The following is a 20018-nucleotide window of genomic DNA, read 5'->3' as shown; positions in this document are numbered from 1 at the left end:
ACCATGTTGGTGCCAACCTTAGAAAGAAATAAAAGAAAGTTAAAAATTTGTTGAATAACAAAGATTAAACTGAATAAGACTATCAATTTAATGTGTAATAGGATTTATACTAAATAAAAAAATGACAAAGCTAGGGTATAGGTAACCTGAAACAAAAACATGGAGACAGCTACTACCAAAAATAAAATAAGCAAAATAAGCATGGCTTTTGGGATAAAGCTCATTATATATATATATATATATATATATATATATATATATATATATATAATTTTTTTTTTTAGTCAGACTTGTTGATCTTGTGGTCTGCGTTGATTTTAAGCCAATTACCGAGGAAATGCATTGTCATAGCTGGGGTCATACTGGCACATTACAATCACCCAAATATTAATACTTCCATCTAGTAGTTATCTGTACAGCTGACTGATAGTTAATTTAGCCTGAGTCACAAGCAACTTTGGTTAAAGAGGTCTACCTGGTTAGCTTACATGCAGCAGTCATATTTGCATACTACTTGCCAAAGGGGGAAAGGTGTAAAATATTGTTATAACTCGGGAGAAACGCGGGTGACTTTTGACCGCGGAGTAAATTACTAGCTAGTGAAAAATGGGAGGGTTAGCAGGTGTGTATATTTGTGAGAGGGTCAGTGTTTTGTAACACCCCAGCATATTATTGTCTCACAGTGAGATTAATAAAGTTCTAATGTTAATGTGGTTGCTAACGCTAGCAACCTAACTAAATGCTTCCATCATGCTAATACTACAGTTACAGTTTCGTCACCCTGCAAATATTCTACAGAGAAAGCTAAAAATCTCAGACATCTTATCCGTTTCCTTCATACATAGGTGGGGTTCTTTGGCTAACTATAGCAGCTATTGTTAGCTAAATTATCTTACCTCAGACCAGCCTGAAAGTTTGTGTGTAACCTTAACACGGTATCTAATAAATCTCACATATAGTAATAATTTTTTAGTCATATGTGACTTAGGTGAGCGAACATGTTGTATTTAACGTAATTTTTCCTTAAATGAACCGTCATCAGCGGTGTGGGAGCTCAAGAGAGACACGAAGCTCTGACTGACAGCCGCTGAATACACCGGTGAACTTTGGGGGAGGGGCCAATCAAACTTCCACCCAGCAGCTGGGTTACACAAAAACTACCCAACTCTCTGTAAATAACCCAGAAAAATGACCCAACAGAGGCAACCCAGCGCTTGGGTACAAAAAACAACCCAGCATTTTTTACAGTGTATAGTTAAAACATCTCTGTAATTTTACTTCTCTTAAACATGTCCGAATATGTAAAAAAAAAAATTACCTGAGACGACGAGAGAGCGCTCGACTGTTGGTTTAAAACAGTGGTGGGGTGCATGCGCCGAATCGATTCCTCTTCCCTCGGATAGTAATGCCTGTGCATGTGGCCTTGATGACGTATTTTTGACAGTGGTTTAACACAGCATTCGTATACGTAATTTCGCAATTCGTCCGTGAAACAGAGGAGTTGTAAAAACAAGTTTTGTATATTTCAGAGTTGTATTGTAACGAACACACAAAATCTAGTATCTGTAAGCTGTCGTGGCCGTAGATTTTGGAATCCAACTCAGACAAAAGACAGGATTACACACAAATCTTTTTTTTACGCACAAATATTTTTGACAGTGATCTTATTCCATAGGGTTAGGGATGGTTATTTTTAGATAAACTATAAATTTACTTTTATCTGTAAGATGCTTCGGAATGGTTCAAGAGTGGCTTGGTATTAGGAATGCAACAGTTGATGCCTGTTTCCTGGCTTCAGCTGTTGCAACCTGGATTTGGATTTGCATTACCATTCCATAACTGATCTGTGAGCATAGATGCCAACCTTTGAGAAAAGCTTAAAATGAGATTCTGAAAATACGAGCACCAGTTCTGCACATACATTCACGCCCTATTGTGCAGGCCCTGACATTTTATTTAATACTACCGTTACATCTGTATGGCGCAGGATTTGCACTTAGCAAATTAGCATTGCAGTGTCAAAGTGAAACAACAGATGCATGTGACTGTATTTATTTAAGTTAGTACCACTCACATTTGAATTATTCACCCAAACAAAATGAAATAGGCCCTGTCTTACATGCCAGCCAAACCAGCTACAGTACATGCTTTCCAGCAGCTCCATGTAGGGCAGAACTCAAAAAGCAATAGTAATATTTTGAGATATTCAGTTTTTTTTTTCATGAGGTTTATACATCAATTGTTAAAATTAAACCAAAAAGCTTAAAAATTCAATTACTTTACATGCAATTAACCTAGAATGTGTTTCTGCATTTTTTTTTTTTTACATTTTTATCCCTAAGAAACAGTCCTAATATAAATAAATGTATAATATATAAAGGTGTTCCTTTAATTCAAAACAACTTAGTTATGACTTACAATATATTTTTTAATGAGTGGGCACTCTTTTAATTGCAGTTTTTTTTTGTAAAAAAACATAATAAAAATAATCTGATCATAGCAGGTCTTAGTATTAGACAAATACAACTTCAGACAAACAGCAGGTTGCATTTTTATGCATTTGCATTTCACTGTTTCCTTATTTATTTAACAAAAACTAAGCCAAAAATAAAAATAAACTTTTGCAGGCAATACTACTGTAAGTGTCCGTCCAACCAGGCCGGTCATATAAATTGGCTTCAAGCCAGGGTCCATATTTCAATTTTCTGTTAGGTTTCTCTATAATTTCTCTATATTGTAAGATTATAAAAATAAGCAATTAAAATTTTAAATGATAGTTACTAAGAATTTACAATAAATATGGTAAACATTTGGACAGTTTGAACTTTGATGGCCATGTATATTTTCTTGTATTTGTAGGGAGTACAAACAAGAATTTTTAATACATTTTTTGTGGATCTTCATTCGCACACTGCTGGGCACAATGCTTTGCTGCATACCTCGGTTGTAACGAGTGGTTATTTTAGTCAAAGTTGCTCCTCTATCAGCTTGAATCAGTCGGCCCATTCTCCTCTGACCTCTAGCATCAACAAGGCATTTTCGCCTACAGGACTGCCGCATACTGGATGTTTTTTCCTTTTCACACCTGTTATGTCCCAGGTCCAGAAGCATAACATAAATAATAAACTCTTTACACCAAGTTTGTGCTGTGCTTTTGTTCTCTTTTTTATTATACAACAGGAAGCTCTCAGGCTTCAGGGTTGGGCCAAGGCCAAAACAATAAACAAAAATATTGACCCCAACTCCTCCCACAAAACTAAATATACTAAAAAGAATAAGCCAACAAAAATACAGGGACTAAACTAACTCCCTGACTATCTGAACAAAAACAGGAGAAAACAAGTATTATAAAGAAAATTGCACCCAACCCCTACAGCTTCCCAAGCGCACACATACACAGTAACAAAAGATATATTTACAATTATATACACCACCTCCAGCCACGCTGCCAAAAAAAGTAAACAAGCAAAAGGAAACAAACGCCGCACACACACAATAGTAATACCGGCGTGACACACCACGGTATCTTTTAAATTAAAAATAGTTTCGGCACATCTGAACACCACCAACAACCCGCGCGCGCTTCCGGCTCTCGTCGTTACTTTAAAAAGACGCAAAGGTCCAAGGACGACCAACCATGGGGCACGTAACAGCACGTCCAATTAGGGCGGGGCCACCTGTAGGAGAGGGAAAGCAAAGGAGAGAGAGAGAGCGCACACGCTGCAACAAGCAGCTATGCATGCAACACATACATGCCATCGTAACACACCATAGAGATATGGAGTTAATTATGTGCCAAAATTTAACAAACAAACACAATCTGCTTTGCAAAGAAAAAAAATCGACTTTCTCACAAATGCAGCGTTTTGCAAACAAACACAATCTGCTTTGCAAAGAAAAAAAATCGACTTCCTCACAAATGCGCCCAACGTATTTTCTTACAAAAGCGCTCAACCTATTTTCTCACAAATGCGGCCAACCTATTTTCTCACAAATGCAATGGAGCAACTTCCTCTTCCAAAACAGCAGATGGCGCTGTCAATTTACTCTATTCTCCCGAGACCTCAAACAACGTGTTTATATGGTTTACCCTTATGTCCCAGAGGAATATGAGCGGGGAACAGTTTTGAAGTGTCTATTATATATCCAGACAGCCAGACATATTACCAATCCACTATCTTTAGAATAGAGCCCTGTAGGGGAATACAGTTATATTAAACCACAGCTGCATTTTAATGAACTATTGAAGGCTGAAAGAACTGCCATCATGTTTGACTTTTTTTTTATTCATAACAGACGTATTATGTTGTAATAAAGTAATTTAATTGTAAAAAGTTTAATAAATTTCATGCATGCTGTCTAATACAATGATTATTGCATCTTACTGTATTTACACCTCGCGCTGCAACAGCTGTTTACTATGTAGGATTATTACACAGATTATTTAAACGAAGATATGATCACTAATTATAAAAGATTTTGATGCAACATGTCGCATACGTCCGTTATGGATATAAAAAGCCAAACATGATGGCAGTTCTTTCAGCCTTTAATAGTTCATTAAAATGCAGCTGTGGTTTAATATAACTGTATTCCCCTACAGGGCTCTATTCTAAAGATAGTGGATTGTTAATATGTCTGGCTGTCTGGATATATAATAGACACTTCAAAACTGTTCCCCGCTCATATTCCTCTGGGACATAAGGGTAAACCATATAAACACGTTGTTTGAGGTCTCGGGAGAATAGAGTAAATTGACTGATAGCGCCATCTGCTGTTTTGGAAGAGGAAGTTGCTCCATTGCATGTGTGAGAAAATAGGTTGGCCACATTTGTGAGAAAATACGGTGGGTGCATTTGTGAGAAAGTAGATTTTTTCTTTGCAAAGCAGATTGTGTTTGTTTGCAAAACGCTGCATTTGTTGAGACAGGGTTAGCTGCAGCTCGGAGTAATGGGCGTTGTCGAAAGGTTGGGGCATGCCGAAAGGTAGTGGGCGTGCCTAAAGCTCTTCATGATTGGTTGCACAAGTTGCCTGTTTAAAGGCTATGTTACGACCTCTATCGGAATCATAACAGGCTAATATTAAACACTATCGTTCTTTCTAATGCGTTTTAGTAATGCAGCCAACATAATCCTTCATATTAAAATTCCATTCTTTTCCTGTAAAATATTGATATTACAAATATTCCTTTCTAAACATTCTACTGCGTTGCCACGGGTTACTTACGTCATCCTCGCGCGTTTGAGCCATGGTCGTGGCTAAAAGGGATTTATAGCTCCGACCGGGGTGTTATGCGCTAAAATGCCCCCTCTGCCATGGATTTCCCCCCCTACATAATCGCTATTAAATATTGTTTTAGAATATACATTCATAGGTTAATGGTTTACAAATTACATGAGACTATAAAATTAAATAAGCAATATGAAAATAAATATGTTGTATATGAAAAAATAGAATTTTTTTTTCATATACTGTACAACATGTATACTTTTGGATTGTTTATTTTATAACAAAAATAGTTTACTCTAATCTTTCATCATAAACAATATTTATTTTTATTATATATAAATGCTTATTTGTATATTGTGGCGTGGGCGGGGCGGCGGCTGACGACCAGCATGCCTTGCGGGGATGTCGGTGTGTTCACCATGATGGGGAAAGGTGTTTGGGTTAGTGACTTCGGCCCTGTTGTGTGTGTGTTGAGGTGTGTAACGTGTGAAATGTGCTCTAGTTCAGGCTGACGCTGAATTAGAGGTAGGCTCCTGAGTGAAGGTGCTGCTCATGCCATACCGGCTGTATGCTAAATAAAGTACTCCCAGCCATTGCATTGGGCAGCAAATAAGCTCGCTCGTCTCTCCAGCATTTCTTCAGGCGTAAAAAAGCTACATTGGTGTCAGAAGTGGGATGGAGAGTCACGGGTTTGAGCGCACAACGGAGGACCTTCAGAAAATCCAAGCGGGCCGCCGAGTAGCGGAACGACTACTCGCACGGAAGAAGCGCTTTCCTGACGGAGCTAGCGCGAGCACACCACGTCAGCCAATGCGGAGCGGGAAGAATAAAATCCCGGCGCTGGATCTCGGGGCGGAGGCTGGCGCGGCGCAAGCGCCGGAGCAAGCTACAGCTCCGTGCGCTGTTAGCCGGCAAAGCGTCCTGCCGAGCGCGCTGAGCCCATATCGGCGGTACATCACGACGGAAGAGCCGAGCGACCGCCCGCAGCTCAGTGGCGCTCGGTTCGTGAACCTAGCCGGGGACAGGGCTACCCGTCGCGGCTAGGCAACGAGCAGCGCTCCGACGTTTCGCGGCGAGGCCGAGGCACGGGACAGCGCTCGTGGACACCGGCTCCACTGTTTCGCTGCTGCGCTCTGGAGTACTGGGGCAAAGCAAGTGTGTTCGCCGACGGCCTGATCCTGCTTTCAGCATCCGCACCGTTGCTGGGGGCTGCGTCAAGGTACGGGCGTGTCGCACAGCGCGAGTCCAGGTGGGTGGTCGAACTTTTACACACCAGTTCTTAGTGGGGAATGTCGAGGAGGACTGCGTTTTGGGGTTGGACATTTTGGAGAGATGGGGTGCGGTGCTGAACTTGTCCAGCAGAACTCTGCGTGGTAACTTCGGGGTAGCCAGGTTGCTCGGACCCAAACCACAGCTGGACAGGTTAGCAGCACACACCCGGGGGGCGGAACTTCCGGTAGCAGACCGAGCGGGAAATCTGCGCGCTAACACCGGCGCTTTACCTCGCCGGCCTGGCAGCAAAGCGCGTGGCCGGTACTGCGAGCAAGTGGAGCGCCGTCGCGACGTAGAACCCTCGACGCAGGACGTTCCCCCCGTGCAGTCCTCCAGGTCCTCCGGTGGTGATCAGCCATCCGAGCCAGCATGCAGCCGTCTTACTGCGTCTCCCAGAGCGTCACCCGCAGTCGCTCCGCCGGTCTCGCCGGTCTCACAGTTGAACTGTGAACCGCTCATCGCCAGGCAGAAGGGCCCCACCCAGCGCTCGCGGGCACCGCTGCAAGACTTTCGGGTGGGGGCACCTATGGGGCGAATGGGCGTGGACACTCACAGCCAGGGGCGAGATTTTGCTGCTGGCGAGCAGGTGTGGGTGTGTTCCTCCGGAAGGAGAAGGAGGGGGCTCTCGGCCGGGCGTGTGTCTCACTGGGTGGGCCCCTGTACGGTAATAGCTCGGCTCTCCGATGTCATCTACCGGGTGCGGTTGGCGGGGCGGGCACGAGTTTTGCTCCACCGGGACCGTCTTGCGCTTGGCCAGCCGCACGCCGGGGAAACATTGAACTCTGTGGAGGCCGGACCGCCTCAGGACTACGTTTGCGTTCATCCCTCACCTGCCAAAGGACGCCGGCGTTCCCACCGCCAGCGCCGACCGCCTCCACCCTTCCGAAACAAAGTTCTTCATGGTGACCAGGGACGGTCACAGCTCGGGTGGGGGCAGTGTGGCGTGGGCGGGGCGGCGGCTGACGACCAGCATGCCTTGCGGGGATGTCGGTGTGTTCACCATGATGGGGAAAGGTGTTTGGGTTAGTGACTTCGGCCCTGTTGTGTGTGTGTTGAGGTGTGTAACGTGTGAAATGTGCTCTAGTTCAGGCTGATGCTGAATTAGAGGTAGGCTCCTGAGTGAAGGTGCTGCTCATGCCATACCGGCTGTATGCTAAATAAAGTACTCCCAGCCATTGCATTGGGCAGCAAATAAGCTCGCTCGTCTCTCCAGCATTTCTTCAGGCGTAAAAACGCTACAATATTCATGACAAAGCCCTTAAAAATAAATGTGTCACAAATAAACATTATACAAGAATTTGTATTCATGGTCTTGACGGCTGTAACGTAACTGGGGTTTATTATAATATTAACATCATATTTGATAATAATAAACCTATGAATTTATGTTCTACTATAATATTTGATAGTGATTATGTATGGGGGGGCAATCCATGGCAGGGGGGCATTTTAGTGCATAACACTGGAAACTAACAATGAAATGAATTGTTATACCTATTGGATCATTTTTCTGTAATACAAAAAGTTTTATTGTTGTACAGTGAGAGAAAAAAAACGTTAGATTGATGTGTGCATGCCTGAAAGAGCTCGAGCTGTATTCCTCCTAGCCTTAACCGTATTAAACCCATAATCAAAATCAAATTACAATTATTTAAAGAATATAGTACCACAAGCTGTTCATAAATTTTTTAATGTAATTTTAATATTTTTGGAATACTATTAACTTTGTATTGGTTAAACAAGACCAAAAAAAGTTACAGAATTAGTCATTTAGAATGTTTTGAACTGACAGTTGTTTTCTGTAGTTTTACTAGAAGTGCAACTACGTTAAAAAGTATAAGCATTCTTGTTTATACTGTTTTATATTGCTCTTTAAAATGTCACTTTACTCAACTAAAATAAGCACACTTGCACTATTCTTATTGCACTGGTCAATTTTTCACCATATCAGCCTTCTGTGTTGTAATCTGTCCCTTTTTGCTGAACAGTAACTCAATTATCTTTCCTCTGTTGTTCTCCAAGTTCTCCAGTGTTGGTTTATTTTATTTTTTTCAGTGTTATTTGTAACAAGGGTTAAGAGAAATGTAATTTCCATTCTCTATATGTATGCACTGTACATGTAGCAGAATTGACAATAACGTTGACATTGCCTGATAAGGACAAATATTAGATTAGATAAGATTCAACGTTATAGTCATTACACATGTACAAGTACAAGGCAACGAAATGCAGTTTAGGTCTAACCAGAAGTGCAATTAGCAGAAAGTGCAGGATAGAGGTATAAAGTCTAAGTACACTTAAGAGGGATATGTGCAGGGAGAAGCTATGGGTAACTATTACAGAAGGATATTATGGTAACTGGTATGGCTGGCAACTATACTTATGTGCAGGATATTATGTAAGCATAGTATACATATTGCAAGTAACTATAATTATAAAATAAAAATATTAACTGTAGACAGGAATTTACAAATAGATATGAGCATAATGAAAAATGTATAATGTAATAGTTTATAAAACACCACAATAAAGAGGAGGATGGGTACAGTTTAGTAACCTTTGAAGTGGCACTTATTCAGTAAACAGTAAACAGACACAATTTTAGCTAATAAAACATTTTATTTAGAGGCAGAGCTGCTCCGTTTAAGAGTGTACTCCACCCAACCTGTACACTCAATCTGCTCATTCATTCATTTATTTATGCTGTAGTAGCAGTCCAGAGAACAGAACATTTCACTAGGCCTAAAAACATCTGTAGCGCAAAACGGACACCGATACACACTGCCAACCCTTACTTCAAGTGAAAACCTGTCTGTGTTTTGTCTCATAGTAAAATGTGTCTGTCGACAACAATTAAACGAACAATTAAACGAACAATTAATTGACGAATATAAAGAAAAGAATTATTTATATTGACTAACCACACCAAGCCTTACCGCCGCCATGTTCTTCCACGCTAAAATAAAGGTACTTACATATAAATAGGATTACTGTTGATTGGCCAACGCAGAAGCTCCATTCACCAATGAGAAACCTTTCGGCACGCCCCTACCTTTGATTGTTGTTTGCAAACAAACAGATTGTGTTTGTTTGCAAAACGCTGCATTTGTGAGACAGTCGATTTTTTCTTTGCAAAGCAGATTGTGTTTGTTTGTTAAATTTTGGCACATAATTAACTCCATAGTTTTACTTCCGTTAGCGACTCCTAGAGGCAATTATGTTAAATTGCACACTACAAAGTATCGCAGAAAAACATTGCTATTCATTTATAATTGATAAAATGAGTTAATTGACACAATATTTTTCTACCAATTATTTGATTTAGAACATACAGTATAAAAGCATTTGCAAATGTATACAACCCTTAGTCTATGGCAATGGCAGTGTTGGCCTTATTAGAGGACATTGTCAATGGCCGAATCCGAAGGGACGCGTTTTTAGGGATCACAGTGATTTTTCTGGCCCACGATGATGACTGTCTTATTAGCCGTTTCAGATTTCCAAGAGCTATCCTCATGGAGCTCTGTGCTGAGTTGGGTCCAAATTCGGAAAGAGAGACAGCGAGGAGCCACGCATTACCCGTTCCCTTACAGGTGCTGACAACACTTGGTTTCCTGGCAACTTGTTTTCAAAGGGAACTGGCAGACTGCTCGGGGTTAAGCCAGTTGTCTTTGAGCCGTGCAATGCCAGCTGTATGGGACGGGATCATCCGCATGTTCAGCAGGTAAGTAAGGTTTCCATACCATGCAGTTGACCAGCCAAACATTAGAGCGCAATTTGCAGTGATCGCCGGTTTCCCTAATGTAATCGGAGTGATCAACTGAACACACTCCTATAAAGGTGCCATCTGAAGACGAATTTGCATATGTGAATCGGAAACATTTCCAATTAATAAGTGTGCAAATAATATGTGATGCTTAAATGCGCCTAACAAATATTGTGGCAAGGTGGCCTGGCTCAACCCATGATTTATTCATCCTCACAAACAGCATGGTTGGGATGAGGTTCCAAGGTGGCAGGGTGCGCGATGGGTGGCTTCTTGGTGAGTGATGTATTTAAAGATATTATTCCAGCTCAAGTTTTTTTTTTTATTTTGTTATTAATTCCGGAGGACAAACTTGCAAATAACAGTTTTTCTCCGGTCTACCTCCGGTAGGAGCACCTCCAATTCACATTCTGTGAAGTTTCTCTTCTTGCTTGTTTTTGCCATTGCTTTTTCATTTGGTTTTGCCAAAGTGGAGTCATTAACATATTTATACGGAGGAGGAGGCAGGGAGGGGTTTTGCGCTCGTGCATGTGCACTCAATTTCACGTTAATTCAGACGTACAAAGAGAATATGCGTGGGATTCCGCGTATGCAGTGTTTCATACATCAGATTTTTTTACTGTGTACGCACATTTACAGCTTTGTCTGTACGCAATGTTCTAGTATGAATCCAACGCAAGTCTTTGTACATGAGGCCCCTGGTTTATCTGAAAACTGTCACAAAATCCCTTTAACACGTCACTCAGAGGATCTAAAGGTGGCTTCAGGAAGTTACTGTTCAGAAAATACTCGAGTGGAGAGTCTAAGTGTGAATGAGTGAAGAGGGGGAGGGTCGAGATTTTATACTGAAACACTGAGTGTAAGAGACTGTAGAGTCTGAGAGAATGAGAGAGATTTGAGAGGGAGAGTGTGTGTGAGGAGTTATGGAGAGGTGTTTGTGTGTGTGTGTGTGTGTGCTTCTGGCACTATATTGTGGCGTGGGCGGGGTTTCGTTTGGGAACCATCATGCTTTGCGGGAGGGGTTGTTATGTTGTCACCCTGTTGGGGAAAGGTGTTTGAATTAGTGGGTTCAGCCAGGTTGTGTGTGTGAGGGCTAGAACGTGTGTCTTATGTTTGTGACTGTGATTGTGCATGTGCCGTTGTGTTGGAAACCAATTAAAATACTCCCAGCCATTGCATTGGGCAGCCAGGAAGCTCACTTGTCTCTCCAAGTTCCTGCTTAGCTGTAAAAACGCTACAATTGGTGTCAGAAGTGGGATGGAGAGTCGCGAGTTAGAGCGCACCCCGGAGGAAATCCGGAGGATCCAAATAGGCCGCCGAGCAGCTGAGGAGGAAGAAGACCCTCCCTGATGGGGCCAGCGCGGGCAAAGAGCGGCGTCCGGACCGGAGCGGCGCGTTCCAGGTTCCGGCATTGGACCTCGGAGAGGATTCCTCCAGTGACACGGCGCCGGCACCGGAGCAAGCTACAGCTCCGTGCCCCGTCCGCCAGCGAAGCGACCTGCAGCTGCGCCTACCGGCCTACAACGGCGCCGGCGATCCCCACGCGTACATCGCCCAAGTAGAGCTAGCCGCCAAATTCGCGGGCTGGTCCCCGGCAGAAACAGCCGTCCGGGTGGCCCTCTCGTTGGAGGGTGATGCGCTGCGTGCGTTGCAAGATCTCCGGGCTGATGAGCGGGGGGATTGGTTGAAGCTGCAGCAGTCGCTCTGTTTCCGCTTCGGCGCAGGAGACCGTAACGAGGCCGCGGGCGAGGAGCTGGCAACCCGCGTGCGGAGCGCCTCTGAGCCACTGGGGGCGTTCGCCATGGACCTGAGGTCTCTCGCGCGCAGAGGCTACCCGGAGTTCGGGCCCGCCCAGCAGGAGGAGCTAGCGCGCCGTGCGTTCCTGCGAGGAATCCGTCCGTGGCGGCTTCGTGAGCGCATCCGGTTAGCGGCACCGGCTTCCCTGGCTGAGGCGCTGCACGAGGCTGAGCGCGCCGAGCCCATCTTGGCGGAACGCTACGGCGAAAGAGCCGAGCGACCTCCCGTTGCTCGGGGCCGCTCGGTAGGTGAACCTGGCCAGGGACCGCCGGATTACCGCTGCAATGCTCTCAGGCCTGAGGACAACGTACCCCAGCAGCCGTTAAACTAGCTTCAGGGGGCGCCGAGGGGAAGCCGCCTCCCACAGCTTTCCTTGTTTCCCCGAGTGCCGGTCTCAACCTCCGGTCAGGACGTGTAGGAAATCGCGCGGGGGTCTACGTTAACTGTGGCCTGGACAACGTTTCGCTACGAGCGCTCGTGGACACCGGCTCTACCGTTTCGCTGCTGCGCTGGGGAGTGCTAGCACAAGGCGATCGCGGTCGTATGCTGCCGGCTCCAGCTGTGAACATTCGCACCGTTTCGGGGAGCTATCTGGAGTTACGGGCCTGCCGCACAGTGCAAATACAAGTAGGTGCAATCATTGTTTTTCATCCATTCTTTGTGGCCGACATTGAGGATGATTGTATCTTGGGGTTGGATATTTTGGAAAGGTGGGGGGCCGTATTGAATCTCGATGACGGAACGTTGCGTGGTAGCTTCGGGTTAGCCAGGTTGCTAGTGCCCAAAGCGCAGCCGGACATGTTAGTAGAGCGCACCAGGGGGGGCGGAACTTCCGGTAGGCACACCATGTAAACATCCGGTAGTAGATCGAACGGGAATCATGGCCGAGCTTTGGCGGCGTAGCAGCGTAGGGCTAAGTCAGACACAGGCCGACACCGTGAAATCCCTGTTACACGAATTCGTGGACATTTTCACATTTTCGCGGTTGACGAGCGCGAGTGCACTCATACCGATTTGGTGCAGCACACGATTAATACGGGTAACGCAGCTCCAGTTCGGCTACATCCGAGACGTGTGCCCTTAGCTAAACGAGCTATCGCTGAACAAAAGCTACGTGAGATGGCCGACGCGGGCGTAATAGAGCCAGCGTCCGGACCGTAGTCTTCACCGGTTGTGTTGGTGCGCAAAAAGGACGAATCGTGGCGGTTTTGTGTCGATTACAGGCGGCTAAACGAGGTGACGCGCAAAGATTCCTATCCGTTGCCGCGAATAGATGACGCGCTAGAACACGTTGCGGGCTCGGCGTGGTTTAGCTCGCTAGATCTGCTAAGCGGGTACTGGCAAGTAGAGCTCGCCCCGGAAGCGCGACCTAAAACCGCGTTCTCATTCGGGCAAGGGCTATGGCAATTCCGGCGCATGCCGTTCGGCCTATGTAACGCTCCGGCTACGTTCGAACGGCTGATGGAGAAGGTGTTAGCCGATATTCCTCGCAACCGATGTGTCGTCTACCTGGACGATTTACTGGTGCACGGCAGGGAGTTTGAAGTCGCTCTAGCTAACCTACGGGAGGTATTTTTGGCTATCCGGCGGGCGAATTTGCAGCTCAATCCCAAAAAGTGCCAGCTGTTGCGGCAAGAAACTGTCTTTCTGGGACACGTCATTAGCGCTCAAGGGATTGCCACCGATCCAGCCAAAATTGCCGCGGTACAGAATTGGCCTGAGCCGTCAAATGTGTCGCAGCTACGCACCTTTCTCGGGTTAGCGTCGTACTATCGCCGGTTCGTGAGGGATTTTGCTACGATCGCCAGCCCGCTGCACGCACTCACGAGAAAGAACCAGCCGTTTCGCTGGGACAGGGAGCACGCGCGTGCGTTCACTCGGTTACGGGAAGCTCTGGTTACGTCGCCCGTTCTCGAATATCCTGATATAGCTCGTACGTTTATTCTCGACACGGACGCGAGCGATGTAGGGCTGGGGGCCGTCCTGTCTCAGGTTGCCGGGGGCAAAGAGCGTGTTGTCGCTTACTTCAGCCGCGCGTTGTCTGGGCCGGAGAAGAATTACTGCGTCACGCGGCGCGAGCTGCTAGCGGTCGTCGCGGCCCTTAAGCATTTTAGGCCGTATTTATACGGGCAATCCTTCTTGCTGCGGACCGATCACGCTTCGCTAGTGTGGCTGCTTAGTTTTAAAGAGCCCGAGGGGCAGTTAGCGCGTTGGCTCGAGCGGTTGCAGGACTATCACTTTACCGTTCAGCACCGAGCGGGGAAATTGCATGCTAACGCCGATGCTTTGTCCCGACGGCCGTGTAGCAAAGAGCGTTGTCGGCACTGCGAGCGGGTTGAAGAGCGCGTGGGTGATCGCGACACCAAACACTTCCCGACCCCCGTGAATGAGAACATCCTCCCTGCGCAGTCCTCCGGAGCCTCCGTCACTAATCCGCCGTCCGAGCCGGCGTGCAGCTGGACTACTGCGTCACCTAAACCATCGCCTGTGGTCGTTTCGCCTGTGCCACAGATGGACTGCGAGCAGCTAATGGTCGAGCAGGAGAAGGACCCGGCACTGCAGCGGGTATTAGGTTGGGTTAAGGCGGGCCAGAGACCGGATTATGCCGCCGTTGCCCACCTGGGACCAGAGGAAAAAGCTCTCCACTCGCAGTTTAACCGACTAGCGTTGCGGGGGGTTTACTCTACCGCCAGTGGGAACGGCCATGTGGCGCTGGCGAATCTTTTCAGCTGCTGGTGCCACGGACTTTGCGGGCATGTGTGCTGGGAATGGTTCATGGGCATGCAGGTTCGGGACACTTCGGGGTAACTAAAACACTGCGGCGGTTGCGTGCTCGGTTCTACTGGCCGGGCTGTCATACTGATAGTGAACTTTTTGTTCACAGATGCGACGTCTGCACGGCAAAGAAGGGCCCTACCCAGCGCTCACGAGCACCCTTGCAAGACTTTCGGGTGGGGGCGCCCATGGAACGTATGGGCGTGGACATTCTGGGGCCGTTCCCCATCTCCGATCGCGGGAATCGTTATGTGCTGGTGGCCATGGATTATTTCACTAAGTGGCCGGAGGCATTTGCTGTTCCTGATCAGAGCGCTTCCACCACGGCTCGAGTGCTGGTGGATGAGGTGTTCAGCCGATTCGGCGTCCCGGAGCAGTTGCACAGCGATCAGGGGCGTAACTTCAAGGCGGAGGTGTTTGCGGCGGTGTGCGAGCGCCTCGGGGTGAAAAAGACCCGCACCACGCCCCTGCATCCACAAAGTGACGGCCTCGTGGAACGCTTCAACCGAACACTCACCACCCAACTCGCCGTGCTTACCAGCGACCGGCAGAAGTATGGGGCGAGCATTTGCCTCTCGTGCTTTGGGCTTATCGTACCGCAGTGCAGGAGTCCTCACAACTGACGCCAGCTGCGTTAATGTTCGGTCGCGAGTTGCGCACGCCTGTGGATCTGGTGTTCGGGCCCCCTCCACAAGTGGATTTACACACGAAACCGGGTTTGGATTATTTTTTTTCGTTGAAAGACAAACTGTGCCGTGTCCACGAGTTACACGATACTCACAGCCGGGGGCGGAACTTTGCTACTGGGAAGCAAGTTTGGGTGTATTCCCCCGGAAGGAAAAGGGGGCTTTCACCTAAGCTTATGTCGCACTGGGTGGGCCCCTGCACGGTCGTTGCACAGCTCTCTGAAGTGGTCTACCGGGTGCGGTTGACGGGGCGGTCACGATTGGTCGTGCTCCACAGGGACCGCCTGGCTCCTTATCAGCCCCACGCCAGGGCATCGTCGGATTCTGTGGAGGCCAGTCCGCCTCAGGAGGAGGGCGACGGCCCCCCTTCCCCCGCAAAAAGTCTCCGGCGTTCCCAACGCCAGCGCCGACCACCGTCACGCCTGTTAGACTGAGTGCGCCGTGGTGACCGGGGACGGTCACAGCTCGGGTGGGGGCAATGTGGCGTGGGCGGGGTTTCGTTTGGGAACCATCATGCTTTGCGGGAGGGGTTGTTATGTTGTCACCCTGTTGGGGAAAGGTGTTTGAATTAGTGGGTTCAGCCAGGTTGTGTGTGTGAGGGCTAGAACGTGTGTCTTATGTTTGTGACTATGATTGTGCATGTGCCGTTGTGTTGGAAACCAATTAAAATACTCCCAGCCATTGCATTGGGCAGCCAGGAAGCTCACTTGTCTCTCCAAGTTCCTGCTTAGCGGTAAAAACGCTACAATATTTTTCTTTAATTTATTAAGTGAACCTGTTAAAAATGTAATCAAATTACACACAATCAGTTATTTCTATCATGATTGTGTCTCCTAGCTTTAGTTTCTGTTCTCGTGCTGACACTCAGAGTTTATAAAGATGAAGGATAAATATAGCTAACATTGTAATTCAGACATGAGTTAATAGTGTAGAAGATATGAATTTTACTTCATCAGTAGTGATTGTTATGTGACAGAGTTTAATCATTTACATGTGAACAGATTTACTGTATCTACACTCTGAATGGTTAAATACATTCTGTATTCAGTTTTAAAATGTTAATACTCATTTAAATGATCCTGTTCAAATTTAATTTGTTAAAGAAACTATCTTTTTTCTTACAGTGAGTCCTAAACCTGTGGTGATTATAAAGGTGTACAGAGGAGAGAGAGTGACTTTCAGGTGTGACACACAGACAGGAGGAAACACTGAGTGGACATACAGCTGGTATAAGAATAATAACACACAGCTACGATACACAACACAGGAGTTGATCATCAGCTCAGTTGGAGACTCTGACGGGGGTAAATACACCTGCAGAGGGACAAGAGACTCTCAGCTCTCACAGATCAGTGATCCTCTTACACTCTCTGTATCAGGTGAGTGTGTGTTATTACTTGTTTATGTAAACTTTTTCACTAGTTTTAGATTTTATTTAAAATTTTATTGTAAAATAAACAAAGTCTTATTGTAATGCTTATCCTGTTTGTCTGTTTACTTTTGATTTTCATTTTCCTCTGTTAAAGTAAACAAATCATTTGATTTGTATGAGGCGCCATATCAAACTTCACTCATGCACACACATATGAAACACTTGCATACACATATATGAAACATTTACACATACATATATACTACTAACTGCTCAAACAACTACATACACTGAAAAAAATGACACTTTGGATCAACTTTAAAAAATTGCTTCAATTTGTTACAAGCAATTTTTTTTACTTTCTCTCAAATCAAATGTCATAGGTTTATTTACGGTTTAATTTTTATTTGATATTAATATATTTTCCCCAAATATAAGTTTCTAATATAATATTATAGGTTAATATAAGTTTCCCCAAAGCAAAAATAAATTCATCCATCCAAATTAAAAACAAAAGTTGTTACAACGCCTTAGGCCAGTAAAACAAATTTTTCGACTTTGTAACAACTTGATTTTCACTTTAGAAACATTTGAAATTTTAAGTACACCGAGAAAATTATACTTTGGATTAACTTAAAAAAAAAAATTCAAGTTGGTACAAGCATTTTTTTTTCTTTCTCTCAAATCAAACGTTAGAATATTATTTAAGGTTTAATTTTAATTAAATATAAATAGATTTTTAAGTTTCCCAAAGCAAAAGAAATTCATCCACCCAAATCAGAAACAAAAGTTATTAAAATGCCTTAGTATTACTTTAGAAAAACCTAAAATGTAACATTATATTTAAGTTTAGTGTTTACCTTGAAAGAAACAACTTACATTCATGTAGTATAAAGTAATAGGAGTAAATTATAGTAGTAATCTTTTTTATTATTCTTAAGTTAAAAGTATGATTACGTACAAACTTAATTTTATGAATTATACAATATATAGTCTTTTTCTGAAATAAAATTTTTTAATTATCTCTAAACCAAAAAAGTTCATTTATGTGGAGAAGTTACATTTATAAATGAAGTAAGCAACCATTTAAAAAAAATTACGTTTAAAAATGAAGATAATAAACACACAAGTTCTCTTGCAAAAACATTTATTACCATTCTTGAAACGATACATTACCTTTTCTTTTTGTTGTACTATTATTTCTACAATTAAAAGACAGAAAACAAAATTAAAATAAATAAAACAATGCATTTTTAATAACTTAATCTTAAGAACTGTATAAACCTATTTGCCACGCATGTAAAAATCTGACAATTGTTTGACAAATGAAGTGACCAAAATTTTATATTTTACTGTCAATAAGCTATACGTTCCTTTAATATATTCTACAGGGTCACAAAAGTGTGTTTGAGTTTACCAAGATAGCTCAAGTTTAGGCCAAACAACATGGAACATTCATGTGCGACTGATGGAAACTCAATAAGTCACAATCCCGATTTTTATGTGGTGGCTGAAGACAGTCTTCTTCCCTCCTGGGGACAAACAGGGTTTTTTCCGGCCTGAGCGTCATCTTTCTGAACAACCTAATAAATGAAAGGACATTTGTTAAACAAGTTGCTCTACTTGGCAAAACAGTGTCTAATATATGCATGTAAAAATAAATTAATGCTCCATATAAGTGCAACAAAAAAAAAACACCTAGGATTATGGTGCATCAGGTTAAATGTAATTATGTCAATGAATAGGCCAAAACAACTGCCATACACACACACACACACATACACATACACACACACATTATATATTACATTATTTTGCCAAAAGTATTGGCTCGCCTGCCTTTACATGCATACAGTATAAACCTGAGTAACATCCACTTCTTAATCCATAGGGTTTAATATGATGTTGGCCTTTTGGAGCTATAACAGCTTCAGCTCTTTTGTGAAGTCTTTCCACAAGATTTAGGAGCATGTATATAATTAATGTTAATACATACTATGATTAAAAAAAATGGTTCTGTGTAAAGGTTGTGCTGCAGCTGATAATGCCAATGACCTCATATTTGTCAATATGAAGGGGTAGAGGTAGTTGTATAGTTTTTGGATGTTGGTATACTGATTAGCAGCTCACAAGTTCAAACCTGAGCACCACCAAAGCTGCCACCTGGACCTTGAAGCAAGGCTAATTTATTAATATATATATATATATATATATATATATATATATATATATATATATATATATAATTTGACACTAAGCTAATTTTTGCTTTTTTGAGCAAGTACATACAAGATCAAGAACTTGAAGATGAAGATTATATCTCTGGTCTTCTCTCTGACCATTCCTCCCTTGATTCTGATGATCTCAATGAGTTTGTAGTGTTGCTTGTTCGAGGAGGAAACCAGCAATCTTGCTTGAAGTGGAGCAGTTATAATTCTCAGAAACTCATTACTCACCTAAAAAAAAAATTGAACCAAAAAAATTCTTAGCAAATCTTAATTACAGTGTGTATAGAAAGAATCACCACCACACCTGCATTCTGTTGCTTTGTGCTCACTACTAATAATACAATAAACCCATGAACATAATTCAGTTTCGCAGGACAACTGAAATTATTCTCTGATATTATCAGATAATTTAACTACTAATTTTCAGTGCTTCGTCATTTTCAGGGAGTTTATTTTAGGATATTTAGATTACACTGACATTTACTAAATTCACGGCAATTCTATTGTATCATTTCCATTTCAAAGTTTATCCACATAATGTTTTTATTTGTGCATTGTAGGACTTAATTTCTGCAGTATGGGTAAAGTAATGCCCTTTCAGAAAAGCTAACCGGCCATTTAAACACAAAAGTGAATAAAGATTTCATGTTTACTTTTAAACTTCATGACACAGTAATGTCTAACCTCAGCTTGTTGGTCTGTGTAAACACTAGCTGAAAGTGGGACAGTGCTCTGCCCATTAATCCAACCTAATACTACCAAGCAAATTGGAAGTTTTTATATAATTGTATATATAAATAATTTACTGTTTTGAGTTTTATTTCACATTTAATTTACATGGTTAATTTAATCGGTTGGCCTGTTGTACTTGTAGTAGCGTTATATCAACGTGT

At 43.8% G+C, this 20018-nt stretch overlaps 1 protein-coding gene across 1 annotated transcript in view; it reads left to right on the top strand.

Moving 5' to 3' along the window:
* Window positions 1–20018, top strand: part of LOC128520591 (immunoglobulin superfamily member 1-like) — a 283702-nt gene that overhangs the window by 233221 nt on the left and 30463 nt on the right. The window contains 1 exon segment of the mRNA XM_053494902.1: window positions 16650–16904. Coding sequence (XP_053350877.1) covers window positions 16650–16904 — 255 coding nt within the window.

Source organism: Clarias gariepinus, chromosome 1, assembly GCF_024256425.1.
Source record: "Clarias gariepinus isolate MV-2021 ecotype Netherlands chromosome 1, CGAR_prim_01v2, whole genome shotgun sequence".
NCBI classification, from domain to species: Eukaryota; Metazoa; Chordata; class Actinopteri; order Siluriformes; family Clariidae; genus Clarias; species Clarias gariepinus.
The sequence above is the reverse complement of the archived record's forward strand: the minus strand, read 5'-3'. Positions and strand labels throughout refer to the sequence as shown.